The 19,721-nt window shown below is 52.8% G+C and overlaps 3 protein-coding genes across 3 annotated transcripts in view; all 3 read left to right on the forward strand.

Moving 5' to 3' along the window:
• On the forward strand, window positions 1-15,389 carry pcif1 (phosphorylated CTD interacting factor 1). Its single transcript, XM_030051012.1, has 16 exons — window positions 1-111; window positions 1,951-2,102; window positions 2,724-2,848; window positions 2,949-3,074; window positions 5,772-5,905; window positions 6,056-6,210; window positions 6,752-6,899; window positions 7,576-7,659; window positions 7,789-7,888; window positions 8,092-8,251; window positions 9,180-9,349; window positions 10,961-11,047; window positions 11,136-11,320; window positions 11,538-11,631; window positions 11,808-11,983; window positions 12,383-15,389. Exons 2-16 carry the CDS (start codon window positions 1,979-1,981, stop codon window positions 12,690-12,692), a joined length of 2,178 nt encoding a protein of 725 aa, XP_029906872.1. The 5' UTR covers window positions 1-111; window positions 1,951-1,978; the 3' UTR covers window positions 12,693-15,389.
• Window positions 11,695-19,721, forward strand: part of LOC115358903 (ubiquitin-conjugating enzyme E2C) — a 27,551-nt gene continuing 19,524 nt past the window's right edge. Inside the window, exon 1 of the mRNA XM_030051033.1 lies at window positions 11,695-11,700. The gene's annotated coding sequence lies outside the window, so the exon portion shown is untranslated. The remainder of the gene's footprint in view (window positions 11,701-19,721) is intronic.
• Window positions 17,059-19,721, forward strand: part of LOC115358896 (deoxynucleotidyltransferase terminal-interacting protein 1) — a 9,732-nt gene continuing 7,069 nt past the window's right edge. The window contains exons 1-4 of the mRNA XM_030051019.1: window positions 17,059-17,418; window positions 19,251-19,321; window positions 19,474-19,570; window positions 19,641-19,721. The exon at window positions 19,641-19,721 is cut by the window's right edge and continues 18 nt beyond it. Coding sequence (XP_029906879.1) covers window positions 17,335-17,418; window positions 19,251-19,321; window positions 19,474-19,570; window positions 19,641-19,721 — 333 coding nt within the window. The 5' untranslated portion in view covers window positions 17,059-17,334. The remainder of the gene's footprint in view (window positions 17,419-19,250; window positions 19,322-19,473; window positions 19,571-19,640) is intronic.

The following is a 19,721-nucleotide window of genomic DNA, read 5'->3' on the forward strand; positions in this document are numbered from 1 at the left end:
TTTGGCTCGCGGGTCCCTGTAAAGATGTCTGAGCAGGCGGGGAGGGAGCGGAGCGGAGGACCGGACAGAGACACACGGAGCCCGCGGCTCTCCGCACAGAATCCAGCCCAGGTAAGGCAGCGCGGCCCCGCGCAGCCCCGCAGAGCGCACCGCCGTGCGGCGGAAGGCTCCGTGCTGCGGTTGTCGGGGCCGCGGGGCGCGCAGGGCGGCGGGCTCGGCTCCCACAGGCGGTGTTGTGTTCGGGACGCGCGGCGCTGTGGCAGGGGCGTGTCCGCCATCTTGTCTGAGCAGAAGTGGCGCCTAAAAGCGGCGCTCGCTCTGGCGGGAGAGCGGCTGCTCGGTGCGCGAGCTGCTCAAAATGGCGGCGGCTCGTCTCCGCGGCCGCGGGCTGGCAGCGGGCTGACTCCGGCCCGGCCCGGTCCCCCGCTCCGCCCGGCGGCTCCGAGGCTCCGGCCGGGTCGGGCGGTGCAGCAGCGGCTCGTCTTTGTTATGCAGCTCCGCTCCTCCACCTCCTCCTCCTCCTCCCCCTCTTCCTCCTCCTCCGTGTTTGTTTCGGAAGGCCGCTAGGCGCATGCGTGTCACCATGGCGCTCGTTTCTGCGTCCGCGATACAAAAACACTTTAAAATTAATTCCTGCAGCAGCGGCGACTCTCCTCTCGCAGAGCCCGGAGCTGCTTCCGCCGCGGAGCCAGCAGCCCGCCGCCCGACATGCATGTGTTTACACACGTCTGTTCCTCACACCACACGTCATATTTATTATCAGTGCTGTGTGTGTTGGCTGCCTGGCTCATGGGCAGCAGGCAGCTCTCATTTAAACACACCGTCTGCTCGGCGGATGGATCTGCGTTCTGAACAGAAAACTAGTCCCCATGATGCACCAACTCCATTTGTCAACAAAAACCTGCCAAAACCAGCTCAGCCTGTTTGTTTGTGACCAGTTTCACATTCAGTCTCTCTCTCTCTCTCTCTCTCTCTCTCTCTCTCTCTCTCTCTCTAACACACACACTTATATCGCTAATCTATAATGCTTATTGCTTTATATTTATTATTAAACCTTTATTTATCCAGTGTTAAAGGATCTGGTGAAGTTTTGTAGTTTTCTTTCTGAACAGTTTCAGTTTGCTTCTCACTGCAGGCAGGGTTTCCTCAGTTTCCCAGAATGCCTTGCAGCAGCTGTGTGACACTGATCTAAACCCTGAGTAGGGCTGCGCTCCACATCTCATACTTTTACTTTTTACTTTTAGTATGGCACACTGCATCTGACATACTATGTATTGGGACATACTCGTTCTTTTTCTTGCATACTAAAGGCCTGTTTCCACCAGAAGGTTCCTGGTAGTGTTTGGGGGTCAGGAGCTACAGGAGCGTCCTCTGGCTCGGCCCTCTCACCTGCCGTGTCTCCACTGAGAGGCCGAGCAGGAGGAAGGCTCCTGTAAAGTCACCGGGCGGCTGAGCGACCGTGACCGGGGCATCAAAATGTGTGTTGTTAAAAAAGCCTGTTGTTAGCGTTAGCTAATGTCTGCTAAAGCTAACGTTAGCGCCCCTAAAATGCCAGCTAAAAAGTGTTGTTAGCGTTAGCTAGCAGGTTAGCATTAGCTTGGTAGTGTTGGCCATGTTGCTCGGGACGCCTGCTTTCTGTTTCTGTTTTCGGGGCCGCTCAGAGTCCCTGCCCCGAGGCAGGGCCGTGCTTTAGCCCCTGTAAAAGTTCAGGAACTCTCTCCTCGGGGAGGTTCCGGCGGTGGAGACGCGACAACGTCCACGGCCCCGTAAAATGACCCCGAAGCTCCTGCGGTGGAAACGGGCCTTAAGTAGTGTGTTAGTATGAGTACTGGAACGCAGGGCAGGTTGTGTGTTCTGGTCTGCACTGAGCACGCTCAGAGACACACCGCCCAGTCACATGACCAGGAGGTTAACTCTGCTGTGATGTCACTTCCTGTTCCTGTGTGGCAGGTGGATGTCATTCTGACGAGCAGCCAGCATGTCCAATGACAGCCAAGGATCAGTGAAGGGGGAGGCGGCCATGACGCTGTCTCCCTCTGGCTCCGCCTCCTCACAGGGCCCGCCCCTTTCTCCTTCCACCTCCAAACCACAGGAGTTGCCAGGTGAACCCCTACCTGTCTGTCTCTCACCTGTCTGTCTCTACCCTGTCTGTTTATCACCTGTCTGTTTATCACCTGCCTATCTCTCACCTGACTGTCTCTCCCACCTATCTGTCTGTCTCTCACCTGTCTCTCTCACCTGTCTGTTTATCACCTTTGTGTCTCTGACCTGTCGGTCTGTCTCTGACCTGTGTGTCTCACCTGTCGTCCTGTCTCTGACCTGTCTTTCTCACTTGTCTGTCTATCACCTGTCTGTGTCTCTGACCTGTGTGTCTCACCTGTCTGTCTCTCACCTGTCACCCTATCTCTGACCTGTGTGTCTCACCTGTTTGTCTCTCACCTGTCGCCCTGTCTCTGACCTGCCTGTCTCACTTGTCTGTCTCTTACCTGTCAGTCTGTCTCTGACCTGTCTGTCTGTCTGTGACCTGTCTGTCTGTCTCTAACCTGTCTGTCTCTCACCTGTTGGTCTCTCTCTGACCTGTCTGTCTGTCTGTGACCTGGCTGTCTCTGACCTGGCTGTCTCTGACCTGTCTGTCTGTGACCTGTTGGTCTGTCTCTGACCTGTCTGTCTGTGACCTGTTGGTCTGTCTCTGACCTGTCTGTCTGTGACCTGTCTGTCTGCAGATGAGCTGGTGCAGGCCGGCTGGTCTAAGTGTTGGTCGAAGAGAGAGAATCGTCCGTATTACTTCAACCGATTCACCAATCAGAGTCTGTGGGAGGTGCCGGTGCTGGGACAGCATGATGTCATCGTGAGTCTGACCAATCCGCTGCTGCTGTCATTACTGTTGTTTGTTATCACTGTTGTTGTTGTTGTTGTGATGACTGTCATGTCCTCCTGTCTGTTTGCAGTCTGACCCTCTGGGTTTGAATGCGGCGCCAGCAGAGGGCGGCGACAACAACCTGGGTAATGGTCAGAGGAAGAGGCGTGTCTCTGAGGAGCAGGGGGCGGGGCCTAACAGCTTCAAACGATCCAAGGTAAAACACGAACTGACGACTCAGTGACTAACCCTAACCCAGAGTGATTAACCCAGAGCGACTAACCCTGACCCAGAGCGACTAACCCAGAGCGACTAACCCTGACCCAGAGCGACTAACCCTAACCCAGAGCGACTAACCCTGACCCAGAGCGACTAACCCAGAGCGACTAACCCTGACCCAGAGCGACTAACCCAGAGCGACTAACCCTGACCCAGAGCGACTAACCCTAACCCAGAGCGACTAACCCTGACCCAGAGCAACTAACCCTGACCCAGAGCGACTAACCCTAACCCAGAGCGACTAACCCTGACCCAGAGCAACTAACCCTGACCCAGAGCGACTAACCCTGACCCAGAGCGACTAACCCAGAGCGACTAACCCTAACCCTGAGCGACTAACCCAGAGCAACTAACCCAGAGCGACTAACCCTAACCCAGAGCGACTAACCCTAACCCTGAGCGACTAACCCTGAGCGACTAACCCTGAGCGACTAACCCTGAGCGACTAACCCAGAGCGACTAACCCAGAGCGACTAACCCTGAGCGACTAACCCAGAGCGACTAACCCTGACCCAGAGCGACTAACCCAGAGCGACTAACCCTAACCCAGAGCGACTAACCCAGAGCGACTAACCCTAACCCAGAGCGACTAACCCAGAGTGACTAACCCTAACCCAGAGTGACTGACCCAGAGTGACTGACCCAGAGCAACTGACTCAGAGCGACTGACCCAGAGCGACTGACCCTGACCCAGAGCGACTAACCCAGAGCGACTAACCCAGAGTGACTAACCCTAACCCAGAGTGACTGACCCAGAGTGACTAATCCTAACCCAGAGCGACTAACCCAGAGCGACTAACCCTAACCCAGAGCGACTGACCCTGACCCAGAGCGACTGACCCAGAGCGACTGACCCAGAGCGACTGACCCTGACCCTGAGTGACTAACCCAAAGCGACTAACCCAGAGCAACTAACCCAGAGCGACTGACCCTAGACCAGAGCGACCAACCCAGAGCGACTAACCCTAACCCAGAGCGACTAACCCAGAGCGACTAACCCTGACCCAGAGCGACTAACCCAGAGCGACTAACCCTAACCCAGAGTGACTAACCCAGAGCGACTAAAGGCTGAATTATGCTTCCGCGTAGGAAGAGCGTACGGAGGTTGTGCGGAGCTTACGGGGGTTGTGCGACCGCTGCAGAGCCTTGCCGCGCGCCTCCCAAAAATTGTAACTACGCGGACCCTCCGCAGCCCCACAAGAGCTGTGATTGGTCCGCCGAAGTACACTATTTCCGGCATTTCGTTGCAACCGGCATCACATCCTGTTGTTGTGCCGTCAGCGCCGTTTTTTTTTTTTTTTTTTTTTTTTTTTTTTTTTAAACTGTTGTGTCTCGACTCGTCGGTTGTGTTTGAAAACTTTGGAGAGTGCCCGCACCTATACGACTCGTCCACTCGCCACAGAAGAGCAGCGACCATACGTCACAGGGTCTACATTGGTGGGAGGAGAATTGCTCTGTGTGTTTGCAGAGGTATGTTGGACACACACGCGCTGCGTAGGAAATGCGTGCTTCGCACAACCCCCGTACGCTCTTCCAACGCTGAAGCATAATTCAGCCTTAACCCTAACCCAGAGCGACTAACCCTAACCCAGAGCGACTAACCCAGAGCGACTAACCCTGACCCAGAGCGACTAACCCTAACCCAGAGTGACTAACCCAGAGCGACTAACCCTAACCCAGAGCGACTAACCCAGAGCGACTGACCCTAACCCAGAGCGACTAACTCAGACTGACTAACCCAGAGCGACTAACCCTGAGCGACTAATTCTAACCCAGAGCGACTAACCCAGAGCAACTGACCCAGAGCGACTAACCCAGAGTGACTAACCCAGAGTGACTGACCCAGAGCGACTAACCCTAACCCAGAGCGACTAACCCAGAGCGACTAACCCAGAGCAACTGACTCTAACCCAGAGCGACTAACCCAGAGCGACTAACCCTAACCCAGAGCGACTAACTCAGAGCGACTAACCCTAACCCAGAGCGACTGACCCAGAGCGACTAACCCTAACCCAGAGCGACTAACCCAGAGCGACTAATTCTAACCCAGAGCGACTAACCCAGAGCAACTGACCCAGAGTGACTAACCCAGAGTGACTAACCCACAGTGACTAACCCAGAGCGACTAACCCTAACCCAGAGCGACTAACTCAGAGCGACTAACCCTAACCCAGAGCGACTAATCCTAACCCAGAGGGACTGACCCAGAGCGACTAACCCAGAGTGACTAACCCAGAGCAACTAACCCAGAGGGACTAACCCAGAGCGACTAACCCTAACCCAGAGGGACTGACCCAGAGCGACTAACCCTAACCCAGAGCGACTAACCCAGAGCAACTAACCCAGAGCGACTAACCCAGAGCGACTAACCCAGAGCGACTAACTCAGAGCGACTAATCCTAACCCAGAGCGACTAACCCAGAGCGACTAACACTAACCCAGAGTGACTGACCCAGAGCGACTAACCCAGAGCGACTGACCCAGAGCGACTGACCCAGAGTGACTAACCTTAACCCTAACCCATCACGTGTGTTTTGCTGGTGTGTAAACAAACTGGCTGGATGTTACCTGGATGGCAGAGCGGAGGCCTTTTGGGAAACAGGGATGTAACACGGGGGGTGTGTTTGTGCTCCAGGTTGAGCCCACTACTCCCATCTCTCCCAGCACTCCGGGGGTCAAACCCTGGAGCTCCGCCCCCGAGGAAAAACAGAGCCAATCCACAACGCCCACCACTCCCAGCCCCACCCCCGCGCCGTACAGACCGGCTGTGTAAGTACCAAGACAGGTGCCAGTGTTACGTTAGCCTTTCCGGTTAGCATCTGCTAAGCTAACAGCTGTCAGTGTGATGGAGCTAAACAGTAGAAGCTACCTGGGACCTGAGGTGAGGCACACCTGTTCTGACAGAGCTGTTGTGTTCAGTATCTACTGGGATCTGGACATCCAGACCAACGCTGTGATCCGAGAGCGCCCCCCCGCCAACCACCTGCCCCCACACCCAGAGATCGAGCTGCAGAGAGCTCAGCTGGTCACCAAACTACGGCAGCACTACCACGAGCTGTGCTACCAGAGAGAAGGTACGTGCCCACAGCCGCAGGTGTGTCAGCCACTCAACACCTGTCACTGAACCACACCACACCACACCTGTCACTGAACCACACCTGTCACTGAACCACACCACACCTGTCACTGAACCACACCTGTCACTGAACCACACCACACCTGTCACTGAACCACACCACACCTGTCACTGAACCACACCTGTCACTGAACCACACCACACCTGTCACTGAACCACACCTGTCACTGAACCACACCACACCACACCTGTCACTGAACCACACCTGTCCCTGAACCACACCTGTCCCTGAACCACACCTGTCACTGAACCACACCTGTCCCTGAACCACACCACACCACACCTGTCCCTGAACCACACCTGTCCCTGAATCACACCTGTCCCTGAACCACACCTGTCACTGAACCACACCTGTCACTGCACCTGAAACATGTTAAGGCTGAACTGCTGGTCTCCTCATAGAATTCGATCAAGCGATCAGGTTAACAGCTGGGTTTAACCTGTCTGTGTGCCTGTCTGTCTGCCTGTCTGTGGCTCAGGTATAGACCCGCCCAGGGAGTCTTTTAACCGTTGGCTGTTGGAGAGGAAAGTGATCGACAAGGGTCATGACCCCCTGTTGCCTAGCGACTGTGACCCTGTCATCTCCCCGTCCATGTTCAGAGAAGTTATGAACGACATTCCCATCAGGTAGCTGTCTGTCTGTCTGCCTGTCTGTCTGTCTGCCTGTCTGTCTGCCTGCCTGTCTGCCTGCCTGCCTGCCTGCCTGTCTGTCTGTCTGTCTGTCTGTCTGTCTGTCTGCCTGCCTGCCTGCCTGCCTGCCTGCCTGCCTGCCTGCCTGCCTGCCTGTCTGCCTGCCTGCCTGTCTGTCTGTCTGTCTGTCTGTCTGCCTGTCTGTCTGAGAAGGTGTCCTCCTGTCTGTCTGTCTCTTATTCTAGTTATAAATCTGCAATAAACACTGTGTTTATTTATTTAGTGTGTGTGAACCCATTCCCATGCTCAGGTGTGTTTCTGCTGTAATGCTCAGGTGTGTTTCTGCTGTAATGCTCAGGTGTGTTTCTGCTGTGTAAATGTGTCAGAAGCAGAGCTCCTCTGAACGGCCTCGCTCTGTTTGTGTCTGTAAAAACTGAAGAGGCTGTGATTCTCCTAGAGGTCACCAGAGGTCACCAGAGGTCACTAGAGGTCACATTCTACAGCTCTGCCTGCTCTCACCTGAAAATAAAACCTCATAATTTAACTTCTGTAGGAAACTGGCCTGTATATTTGTTTATAGAGAAGATTCAGCACTGTGTGTGTGTGTGTGTGTGTGTGTGTGTGTGTGTGTGTGTGTGTGTGTGTGTGTGTGTGTGTGTGTGTGTGTGCGCAGGTTGTCTCGCATTAAGTATAAGGAGGAAGCCAGGAAGCTGCTGTTTAAATACGCTGAAGCTGCCAAGAAGATGATCGATTCCAGGTAGGAATCCTATTGGTTGAACACAGCCGCAGCAACAGCCAATCACATGGCTTGCCTCAGGATTATTCTGCTGAATTCAGCAGCCAGTGGATGACTCACCTGGAGTGACCTTTGACCTCTGACCAACAGGAATGCCAGTCCAGAGAGCAGGAAGGTGGTCAAGTGGAACGCCGAGGACACGATGAGCTGGCTGCGCCGAGATCACTCCGCCAGCAAGGAGGACTACATGGTACCACCCCCGACCCCTGACCTCTGACCCCTGACCCCCGACCCCTGACCTCTGACGCCTGACCCCTGACCCCCGACCCCTGACCTCTGACCTCTGACCCCCAAGCAAGTTTCTTCAGCCACTAGAACTTGGTGTGTGTGTGTGTGTGTGTGTGTGTGTGTGTGTGTGTGTGTGTGTGTGTGTGTGTGTGTGTGTGTGTGCAGGACCGTCTGGAGCACCTGCGGCAGCAGTGTGGTCCTCATGTCGCGGCCGTGGCCAAAGACTCTGTGGAGGGAATTTGCTCCAAGATTTACCACATCTCAGCTGAGTACAGCCGCCGGCTCCGCCACGCCCACCTGAGCCTGCTGCAGGAGCGGCCCGCAGGTACACACACACACACACACACACACACATACACTGAGTCTGCTATAAACACCTTTGAAGCAGACCGGATGTTCATGACCTGCTAATGACATCATCTGATGACATCATCTGATGACATCATCTGATGACATCACTGAGTATTTCAGATGAAACAGGAAACAGCCTGTTGCAGAGTGGTGGGTGTGTTCAGGTCGCCCTGTAGCTCCCTGTGGGTGTGCCGCCATGTTCAGTGACTCCAAACCACAGGGAGCAGTTTGAGGAACAAGTGAACGACGGTTCCTCACTTCGCCCAGTTCGCCAACGGATATTACCCATCAGTCATTGCGCGCCGGCGAGTCGAACCAACGGTTAACTCTCGTTGTTTATGGCAACAACAACCGGGTTATTTCGCTCACCACCGTCATTATTAAGGATTTTAAAATAATCTGTCAGTGATCAACATATAATCTGACACACAATCTGTAAATGATGTGACATGAATCTCTTCAGGAATGTACATCTTGCAATGAAATCACATTTCTAAGTGTTAGCTTGTTAAGCTCAGCTGATCACGCTGACAACAACGGGGTGCACGAGACGTGACGGTGATTCAGGAATGACACCGCACATCTGGCAAATGACAGCGGTGATGTGAATGAATGAAATAACATTTCACAAGACGTTTCACCGGGGTGTGTTTTGGAAACTCGGCCGGAAACAGCTGTGACGCTGCAGGGTGTTCCGACTGGAGGAAATTCATGAAGTGAAGTTCCCTTCGCCGACGTTCCCTGAGCAGGGAGCAGCTCTGTGGATACACTGTGCTCAGCTATGGCCTCATACACTGTGTGTGTGTGCGTGTGTGCGTGTGTGTGCGTGTGTGTGTGCGTGCGTGCGTGCGTGCGCGTGCGCGTGCGCGTGCGCGTGTGTGTGTGTGTGTGTGTGTGTGCAGAGCCCGCCGTGTCCCCGGAGCAGCAGAGGTTGGTGTACTGTTACCCGGTGCGCCTGGCGCTGCCGTCGCCCGCCCAGCCGCGCGTGGAGCTGCACTTTGAGAACGACGTGGCGTGTCTGAGGTTCAGAGGGGAGATGGTGAAGGTCAACAGAGGTCACTTCAGCAAGCTGGTCAGTCCCCAGCAATACTCATCAATACTCAGCAATACTCAGCAATATCCTAAATTTGTCAAAATTTAGCTTTCAAAACACTGACACCAACCTTGAATTAACAAATGTGGGATGTTTAATTAACTTGAATAAATTAGTTTAAAAATGCAAAAAAAAAAAATGTACACAAGAAAATTAGAGGAAAAAACAAATACGACATAAAAAATAAAACATTTTGAAGAAAAAGAAAACAAAACAAGAAATCTGAGTAACACTGAAACTGTTATTTCCACGTCAGATCAGGCCTGTGAACGCAGCGTCAGCCTCTCAGTCCACATCAGAATATCAGTTATTGATAAAGGCTGAATATTGGCTCCAGTCACCTGCTGACTCAGGTGATCTGCTGATTGGAGCCAGGCTTTGAGTATGGCTTTGTCGCCATAGCAACAGGGACAACACAACAATAACAACAACAGTGACTCCTTCAGTCCTCTGCTATTATGGGATGTGCAGAGATGCACTGTCTGCTCTCTACCAGCAGGGGGCAGCACCAAGCTGTCAGCAGGAACCTGTCTGTCTCCCAGCTTCTAATCTGCCTGCCTGCCTGTCTCTTTCTACCTGTCTGTCTCTGTCTGTCTGTCTCTACCTGTCTGCCTGCCTGTCTGTCTCTACCTGTCTGTCTGTCTGTCTCTACCTGTCTGTCTGTCTGTCTGCATGTCTGTCTGTCTCTACCTTTCTGCCTGCCTGTCTGTCTCTACCTGTCTGTCTCTACCTGTCTGCATGTCTGTCTGTCTCTACCTTTCTGCCTGCCTGTCTCTCTCTACCTGTCTGTCTCTCTCTACCTGTCTGTCTGTCTTTACCTGTCTGTCTCTGTCTGTCTCTACCTGTCTGTCTGCCTGTCTGTCTGTCTCTACTTGTCTGTCTGCCTGCCTGTCTGTCTGTCTGTCTGTCTGTCTGTCTCTACCTGTCTGCCTGCCTGTCTGTCTCTACCTGCCTGTCTGTCTCTACCTGTCTGCCTGTCTGTCTCTACCTGTCTGTCTGCATGTCTGTCTGTCTCTACCTGTCTGTCTGCCTGTCTGTCTGTCTCTACTTGTCTGTCTGCCTGCCTGTCTGTCTGTCTCTGTCTGTCTACCTGCCTGTCTGTCTGTCTCTACCTGTCTGTCTGCATGTCTGTCTGTCTCTACCTGTCTGTCTGCATGTCTGTCTGTCTCTACCTTTCTGCCTGCCTGTCTGTCTCTACCTGTCTGTCTGTCTCTACCTGCCTGTCTCTACCTGTTTGCCTGCCTGCCTGCCTGTCTGCCTGCCTGTCTGTCTCTACCTGTCTGTCTGCATGTCTGTCTGTTTCTACCTGTCTGTCTGCATGTCTGTCTGTCTCTACCTGTCTGTCTGCATGTCTGTCTGTCTCTACCTTTCTGCCTGCCTGTCTGTCTCTACCTGTCTGTCTGTCTCTACCTGCCTGTCTCTACCTGTTTGCCTGCCTGCCTGCCTGTCTCTCTCTACCTGTCTGTCTGTCTCTACCTGTCTGTCTGTCTCTGCCTGTCTGTCTGTCTCTGCCTGTCTGTCTGTCTCTACCTGTCTGTCTCTGCCTGTCTGTCTCTACCTGTCTGTCTGCCTGCCTGTCTGTCTGTACAGGAGCTGTTGTATCGGTACAGCTGTATAGATGATCCTCGCTTTGAGAAGTTCCTGTCCAGAGTCTGGTGCCTCCTGAAGAGATACCAGGTAAGCTGCCGCTCTCTGATTGGTTAACTGGGTACCAGGTAAGCTGCCGCTCTCTGATTGGTTAACTGGTGGGTTGATGTGTGTGCAGGTGATGTTTGGCAGTGGTGTGAATGAGGGGACGGGCCTGCAGGGGGCGCTGCCTGTGTCCGTGTTCGAGGCGCTGCACCGGCAGTTTGGCGTTTCCTTCGAGTGTTTCGCCTCGCCGCTCAACTGCTACTTCAAACAGTTTTGCTCCGCCTTCCCCGACATCGACGGCTTCTTCGGATCCAGAGGGTGAGTCTGCAAGGGTGTACAAGTACACACAAGTACACACAAGTACACACTAGTACACACTAGTACACACTAGTACATTCCTGTCAGTGTGTATTGGGACGCCTCAGTGTGTTGGTGTCTGAGAGCTCAGCTTCACTTGGAGCTGCTCATCACACACGTGCAGTAATAACCCTGTGTGTGTGTGTGTGTGTGTGTGTGTGTGTGTGTGTGTGGTTAGTCCGTTCCTGAGTTTCTGTCCCGTCAGCGGCTCGTTCGAGGCCAACCCTCCGTTCTGTGAAGAGCTGATGGACGCCATGGTGACGCACTTCGAGGTGAGCGGCGAGTCTGAGCTGAGCGAGACCTCCATCACCTGGCCTGGCCTCCATGTTGACATGTGCTCTGTGTGTGTGTGTGTGTGTGTGTGTGTGTGTGTGTGTGTGTGTGTGTGTGTGTGTGTGTGTGTGTGTGTGTGTGTGTGTGTGTGTGTGTGTGTGTGCTCATGTGCCAGGATCTTCTGGAACGGTCCAATGAGCCGCTGTCGTTCATGGTGTTTGTTCCGGAGTGGCGTGACCCCGTGACCCCCGCCCTCAGCCGGATGGAGGGAAGTCGTTTCCTGCGGCACCAGCTGAGCGTGCCGGCCTACGAGCACGAGTACCGCTCAGGCAGCCAGCACCTGTGCAAGAGGTACTACTGCACACTGTACTACACTGTACTGTACTGTACTGTACTGTACTGTACTGTACTGTACTGTACTGTACTACACTGCGCTGTACTGTACTGTGCTGTACTGTACTGCGCTGTACTGTACTGCACTGTACTGCACTGTACTGTACTGTACTGTACTACACTGTACTGTACTGCACTGTACTGTACTGTACTGTACTGTACTGCACTGCACTGTACTGTACTGTACTGTACTGTACTGCACTGCACTGTACTGTACTGTACTGTACTGTACTGTACTGCACTGTACTGTACCAAACACAGTAATCAGCTGTGGTACATGACATGACAGTTTGCCATCCCATAATACCCTGTGTGTTGCCATAGCAGCTTGCTGACGTAGTACTCGTCTACCTGCAGGGAGGAGATGTACTACAAGGCGGTCCATGGTACTGCAGTTCTCTTCCTGCAGAACGAGGCGGGCTTCGCCAAGTGGGCGCCGACGCCGGAGCGCCTGGCCGAGCTGCTGGCGGCGTACCGTACCTCATCGTCTCGCGCTTCCTCCCTCTGCTCGCCTGGCCCCGCCCCCCCGGGGGACTCCGCCTCCAAAACCACCGAGCGGACGCAGAGTGTGGAGTCACCTGGTAGCCATGACAACAACAACAACAACAACAACAACAGCAGCAGCAGCAGCAGCAGCAGTCCACAAGACAAGATGTCCGCTGTGTAGAGGGGCGGAGCTTCATCCTGTACAGAACCGTTCCTCCATAGAACCTTTGTTCCGCTGCAGCCGTAGAAACAGGACTAGGCCTTTTGTTTTGTTTGGATTGTCCCTTACCAGCACCAGTAGCACAACTTCAGCCTGTCAACAGATTCCCATGATGCAGTTCTGCTGCCGCCAGGCGTCCTGAGCGGCCAGCAGGGGGCGGAGCAGCCAGCCTTCACTGTGTTCCACACTCCAGAACCTCTCTCCTGTCTACTGCTTTGTACCGGCTTCCAGCACGTTCTGTTGCCGTTCTCCTGTTCTGTTGCTGTTCCTGCGTTCCGGTTCCGTCTGCCGCCGGCCGCTTGGTCCCCGCTGCTGTCGGCTCCTCTGATTGGTTGAGGCTTTGCAGCCAGCAAGGGTTTGTGTTTATTACTAAGCCACCGAGTGTAGGTAGAACCCAGCAGAACGTTTTGGTTCTGCAGAGCTGCAGCAGTAACCCTCATCACGTGCAGCCTCGTCTCTCTTCAGGCCAACGTCCGTCGCTTTGAGGCCTCCTCGTGTTTGATTGGTCCCCACGTGGAGACTGGGTGGTGATTGGTTGATTAGGCAGCTATAGTTTCCAGTTGGATTGTAGGAGGAGCCTGGCAGGGGAGGGGCGGAGCTGCAGAGCGAATGTAACGTCACAGCCGCTCCACAGGGGGCGCCGCACTCCCCTGACATCACCTGAAGCTTCACACGAGCAGAAGGCCGTCATCAGCCTCACCTGCTAACGCTGCGGCATGCTAACGCTGCGGCATGCTAACGCTGCGGCATGCTAACGCTACAGTCTGCCCTGTGCTACAACATGCTAATGCTACAGCATGCTAACGCTGCGGCATGCTAACGCTACAGTCTGCCCTGTGCTACAACATGCTAATGCTACAGCATGTTAACGCTACAGCATGCTAACGCTACAGTCTGCCCTGTGCTACAACATGCTAATGCTACAGCATGCTAACACTGCAGCCTGCCCTGTGCTACAACATGCTAACGCTGCAGCATGCTAACGCTACAGTCTGCCCTGTGCTACAACATGCCAATGCTACAGCATGCTAACGCTATAACATGCTAACACTGCAGTCTACTGTGTTACAGCATGCTAGCGCTGCCCCATGCTAACGCTACACCATGCTAACGCTGCAGCATATTAACGCCACAACATGCTAATACTACCCTCTGCTCTGCCCTGGATTACTCCGTGCTAACGCTAGTTAAGTCTCTTTATTACAACACGCCCGTGCTAAAGCCTGTTCTGTAGTACAACACAACACTATAATCTGTTCTGTGCTAGCACATGCTAACGCTACAACACGCTAATAATCCAGTCTGCTCTGGACTACAACACGCTAATAATCCAGTCTGCTCTGGACTACAACACGCTAATAATCCAGTCTGTTTATTACAGCACGCAAAAAATAATCTGTTCTTTCTACAACCTGCTAATGCCTAGTCTGTTCTGTACTAGAACATGCTAATGTTCTGTAGTAGAACATGCTAAAGCTACAGTCTGTTTAGATTAAAGAGGCCTGAATGTTGCCCCCTGCAGGCCCTTTTTAGAGTTTAGGCCAGAGGCTCCGCCCACAACATGGCTCCAGTGTTTGTAGTGGTTTTGTCATTATTTTAGTTGAGTTTGTTTTTGTTTGTCGTCGACCCCCAACTCAGACGACTTCCTGTGAGTGTTGGGGGCGTGGCCACGGTCTTCTACGGTCATCATCCTATTGGCCGTCTTCTGAAGGCCGTCTGGCCCTGATTGGTTGGTAGCGTAGCCTCTGGTGTGTGTGTGTGTGTGTGTGTGTGTGTGTGTGTGTGTGTTTCTGCCACCAGCAGCTTCCTGTAGATAGTGTACAGTCAAACGCTCTGAGGTTTGTTGATGTTACTTTCCTGCTTCGCTTTGGGATCGAGCTCCGATGGAAAACAACACAAAAATTAATTGTATGTTTAACTGTTCCTCCATGCTTTTTCTTTGAGTTAATTTAACATAATTTTTTAAAAGATGAAATCTGTTCCTGTATTATACAGCTTCTGATATAGTTTGTTTTAAACTAAACCAAAGTGTTATTAAGAATATATATATCTTGTATGTAAAAGTAGAACTGTGTATGCATCAGTAATGCTGAAGTCTAACCAGCAGAATACTCCTGACTTTATTTTTATAATTCTTTATCGTCCTTTCATTTTTTCTTTCTTTTTTGGTAAATGATCTGTTTTTTATGTTTTGAATTATTTGGATTTTATTTTGCATGATCCTCGTTGACTCAGATGATGTATGTATTCCTGAATGTGTTTGAGGTCGAGTCTTCCTGTCCGAGCCGCCGCCGCTCCTGCGTTCAGAGCATCAGAGCGCCGCCTCACTGAAGTCAGTCAGTAAACATGGAGCTGGGCATTTCTACCTTAAAGTTGTAAATTTACCAAAAAAAACTTGATATTCTTTGAGATTTTAATGTCATAAAAAAAAGAAACAGCAGAAGATTCTCTCAGATGAAGGGATGAGTCCGCCTCATCCCTTCAGCTGATTGGCTGCAGAGTTCAGCTCTTTCTCAGCAATTTGTGTCTTAAATCTCAGAGAATTTACACATTTTTTCCTCGGAAATTTAATCCTGGAAATTTATTTGTTTTGTTCCCGATATTGCCCCCCACCCCCCCACCCCCCCCGCTAGCTAAGATGCTACCAGCTGCAAAAAACAAAAACCAGAATCAGCTTTTGTCGCGGTCACAGCCTGAAAGCTCTCGCCATGTTTCCTCACGCTGAGGCGGCGTGGGGCGGGGTGAGGCGGCGTGGGGCGGGGTGAGGCGGGGTGAGGCGGCGTGGGGCGGGGTGAGGCGGGGTGAGGCGGCGTGAGGCGGCGTGGGGCGGGGTGAGGCGGCGTGGGGCGGGGTGAGGCGGGGTGAGGCGGCATGAGGCGGCGTGGGGCGGGGTGAGGCGGGGTGAGGCGGCGTGGGGCGGGGTGAGGCGGGGTGAGGGCGGCGTGAGGCGGCGTGGGGCGGCGCTGCTCAGACAGGAAGTGCCGCCATGTTTTTATCGGTGTTCCTGCGGCAGGAGAATGTAAATACTGTCTCTTCTTTGTCCTGCCTGCAAAATACTGCAGCTTACACTCTCCCAGTAAAAATATGTCAAACCATGTACCTCCTTGTGTTTCTAATAAATTGGATTAATAAGTGTGCATTGTAGAGCGCAGTGTGGGGTCTGGGGCCCCCTGAGGGTCTCAGGAGGGGCCCCTGAGGGCCCCGGGGGGCCTCAGCAACTTGAGGAAGAGTTTAAACACAAGAAATGTGCTCTGGTCTGACCTTTTCTTGTTTTTGTGTTTTTAAATCATAAGTTTATATAAATATGGTTTTCTTGTGGTTTTGGTTCATCGTTTTTTTAAATTCAGGCTCCAGTTTTTTGTTTTTTTGAATTTGTTAATTTTCTCACTGCCTTTTTTTCTAAACTAATCCAGTGAACTGTCCCGGGACACTTTACTGGGCATCTTTCTCCAGATTAAATGTTAAATTCATGTCTTTCCGTCAAGATGCTGCCCCCCCCCCCCCCCCCCCCCCCCCCCCCCAGCAGACCACTCCAGAAAACATGGCTGATGCCACCACGGGGTCAAAAGGTCAGCCTCCTGAGCAGGTACAGTCTGCTCTGGTCTTTCTTAGAAAGTGCAGTTGTGTTGTGGGTCCAGTCCAGTTTATTGTTCAGGTGAACTCCCAGGTATTTAGAAGATGTCACCGTCTCACTACCCGTTCCCTGGATGTTCAGCGGTGGGGGGGGGCAGCGTGCTCGTCTGCAGAAATCCACCACCAGCTCTTTGCTTTTCCACGTCCACTAAGTCCTGCGTCAGTTCTCTGTACTGTCCAGTGCCAGGCTGCCAGCCAGTCAGGTGGATCCACCTGCTCAGGTAACACACCTGTGCACGCTGAAGGCAGCGAGCGCTCAGGTGACAACAGCACAAACACTCAGTCTGTCTGACGCTTCAGAGGAGCAGCAGCTGTCCTCTTCCTCTCCCTCCTTCCTCCTCTCCTTCCTCTCCTCTTCCTCCTCTCCTTCCTCTCCCTCCTTCCTCCTCTCCTTCCTCTCCTCTTCCTCCTCTCCTTCCTCTCCCTCCTATAAAAAGAGGTTAATCATTTAGATCATAACATTCTGTATGACAGGAATATTTATAAAGATATGAATGAAAATGAATATCAAAGTTCCATCTGAGCAGAAACTGGGATGGTTCAACATGAGCTGCGTGTGTGTGTGTGTGTGTGTGTGCGTGTGCGTGTTTGCGTGTGGAACGACCTTCCCAACATGGCGGCCGTCACCGTTCACATCATGTATCGAGGCCCCGCCCAGCGCTGCTGTGCGCATGCGCTGTATTTTTCTCGTCTCTCCTCGAAGACGGAAATGCGCCGCAGCGCCACTTCCGGTCGGCGGAATTAAACCATCAGGCCCGTTTGGTTTTGATTAATAGGTTTAATAATATTTGGATATTTTTCTCGGTGGAGTTTCCAATCTTCTGTCTTTATTAAAAAGATAAAGAGAATCCTCCGCCAACATCCGCGGCTCCACGGACGCTGCTCTCTGCCGTTAGCCTGGTTAGCCGTTAGCCTGGCTAGCGGAGTTAGCTCGGCTCGGCCCGGACTGGACCCGCTCAGCTCGGCCGCCATGGGGGCTCACCGCAGCGAGGGCCGCCGGGACCCGGAGCCGGAGCCGGAGCCTGCCGGGCCGGAGCCGCCCGGCCTCAGCCCGGTAAGAGCCCCGAGCCCCGGCCTCAGCTAGCTAGCATGCTAACATGTTTTCTTTATTTATTTATTGATGTGTTTTTGAGCAGAACAAAACCTTTTCACAGCGTAAACAAACAGTCCACGGGAATGTGTTCTGCTCATAAACGGCTGATTTAATTTAATTATCTAATTATTATCTAATTTAATTAACTGAAAAAGATAAATGATAGAAGTGGTAGCAGTGTCCCAGTGCATGATGGGAGCTGTGATGCTTATTTTCCACCCACACACCAACAGGCGCCCTGCGTTCCAAACCTCATACTTATACTTTACTTTAGTATGTACTGCAGCTGCCCTTACAAACTATGTACTTTAGTATGTATTGGGACATACTAATTATTTTTTTCCCTAATAAATAGTTTGGTAGTGTGAGGTTTGGACCGCAGGGTCAGTTTAGCTCTCATGGTGATGGAGTTACTCATCTCCCAGCATGCACCTCTGCCAGGACCAGGCTGATATGTGACAAACAGAATAAACGCTGCGTTGTCTCTGATTGGTCAGAGCAGAAGGTGCAGCGTCCAGGTGACCTCATACCTGCTGACGTTTGCTCCCGCTCACAGCCTGTCGCCTGTTCTCATGAGAACGTGCTAGCTGGGCTTTTATTTTGGAGGCTGATTGGACATGCCATGCTGATCTGCGATGACATCACCAACATGATGACACCATCCGGTGTGATCCTGTGATGACATCATCAGCCTGATGCGGAGCTCTGATGGCTCTGTGTTCTAACGGAGAACACGGAACCAGCGGAACATAGAACCTGTGACCGACCGCAGAGCCATCAGATTACAGCTGCTTTTTAAAATGCTTTGAGTCTCGGTGGAGATTATCTGGATCACCTGGATCACCTGGATCACCTGGATTACCTGCAGCTGTAACGTAAACATTCAGGTGGCTGAGCTCCGTGTGAGGCGTCGCTCTGACAAACACGCTTTCTCAAAGTCCCATCTACAGCTCTGAGATGAAGCCGTGACACCACAGCCTGACCCCCGCTGACCCCCGCTGACCCCCGCTGACCTTTACTGACCCCCGCTGACCCTCACTGACCCCCGCTGACCCCCACTGACCCCCGCTGACCTTTACTGACCCCTACTGACCCCCACTGACCTTTACTGACCCCCGCTGACCTTTACTGACCCCTACTGACCCCCGCTGACCTTTACTGACCCCTACTGACCCCCGCTGACCCCCACTGACCCCCGCTGACCTTTACTGACCCCCGCTGACCCTCACTGATCCCCGCTGACCTTTACTGACCCCCGCTGACCCCCGCTGACCCCCACTGACCCCCGCTGACCTTTACTGACCCCCGCTGACCCTCACTGACCCCCGCTGACCCTCACTGACCCCCGCTGACCCCCGCTGACCCCCGCTGACCCTCACTGACCCCCGCTGACCTTTACTGACCCCCGCTGTGTCCTGGCGCTGGCAGAAAGCAGCATGTAGCTTCATGAAGCTTCATGACGTTGCAGTGACTTTAAGTCTGTACCACCTGAACAAAGTGACGCGACGTCTCTCAAAACAAAACAAACGAGATTTAAAAAAACAACTGACGGAACATTAGAATAAAAAAAAAGAAATTAAAAAATGATTGAAAATTGACAAAACTGTTTTTCAAAAGATCTCTGTGTTTATAAAGATTAAAGTGAGATATTTAAAGGTGACGCTGCTGCTGGATCACAGACCTGTGTGTGTGTGTGTATGTGTGTGTGTGTGTGTGTGTGTGTGTGTGTGTGTGTGTGTGTCTGTGTGTCTGTGTCTGTGTGTGTGTGTGTGTGTGTGTGTGTGTGTGTGCAGAAGCCATGGAACCTGATGATCAAACACAGACAGATCCACAGGCGTGGACGACGTTCCCACATGACGGTCAGGTCAGTGTTAGAACCTGCTAGAACCCAATGTGGCTTCCTCACCTGTTCCCCAACGTTATGGAGGGAACGTGCTCAGGGTTAATGTGTGTGTGTGTGTGTGTGTGTGTGTGTGTGTGTGTGTGTGTGTGTGTGTGTGTGTGTGTGTGTTCCAGCTACACGGACCCGCTGGTCTCCATGGATCTGTTGAGGGCGGTTCTTCAGCCAAGCTTCAACGATGACATCATGGCCGTGTTCAGGAAGTACCAGAAGGTGCGGGTCACACAGGGGCATTGTGGGTAACTGAGGAGGTTTGAAGTTCTGACGTGGCTGTTCTCCTCAGTTCTTTGAGAAGGCGGCGGAGAACGTGAAGGAGAACGTGGGAGACGATGTCCAGACAGACCAGCTGATCCGAGAGGCCTGC

This window comes from Myripristis murdjan, chromosome 5 (assembly GCF_902150065.1).
Source record: "Myripristis murdjan chromosome 5, fMyrMur1.1, whole genome shotgun sequence".
Taxonomy (NCBI): Eukaryota; Metazoa; Chordata; class Actinopteri; order Holocentriformes; family Holocentridae; genus Myripristis; species Myripristis murdjan.

What these genes read in the sequence shown, in the direction of transcription:
- pcif1 (XM_030051012.1), top strand. Translation starts at nt 1,979, where the DNA reads ATGTCCAATGACAGCCAAGGATCAGTGAAGGGGGAGGCGGCCATGACG. An exon ending in GCCTCCTGAAGAGATACCAG is followed by an intron (nt 11,048 to 11,135) that starts GTAAGCTGCCGC and finishes ATGTGTGTGCAG; the next exon opens with GTGATGTTTGGCAGTGGTGT. An exon ending in AGCCAGCACCTGTGCAAGAG is followed by an intron (nt 11,984 to 12,382) that starts GTACTACTGCAC and finishes GTCTACCTGCAG; the next exon opens with GGAGGAGATGTACTACAAGG.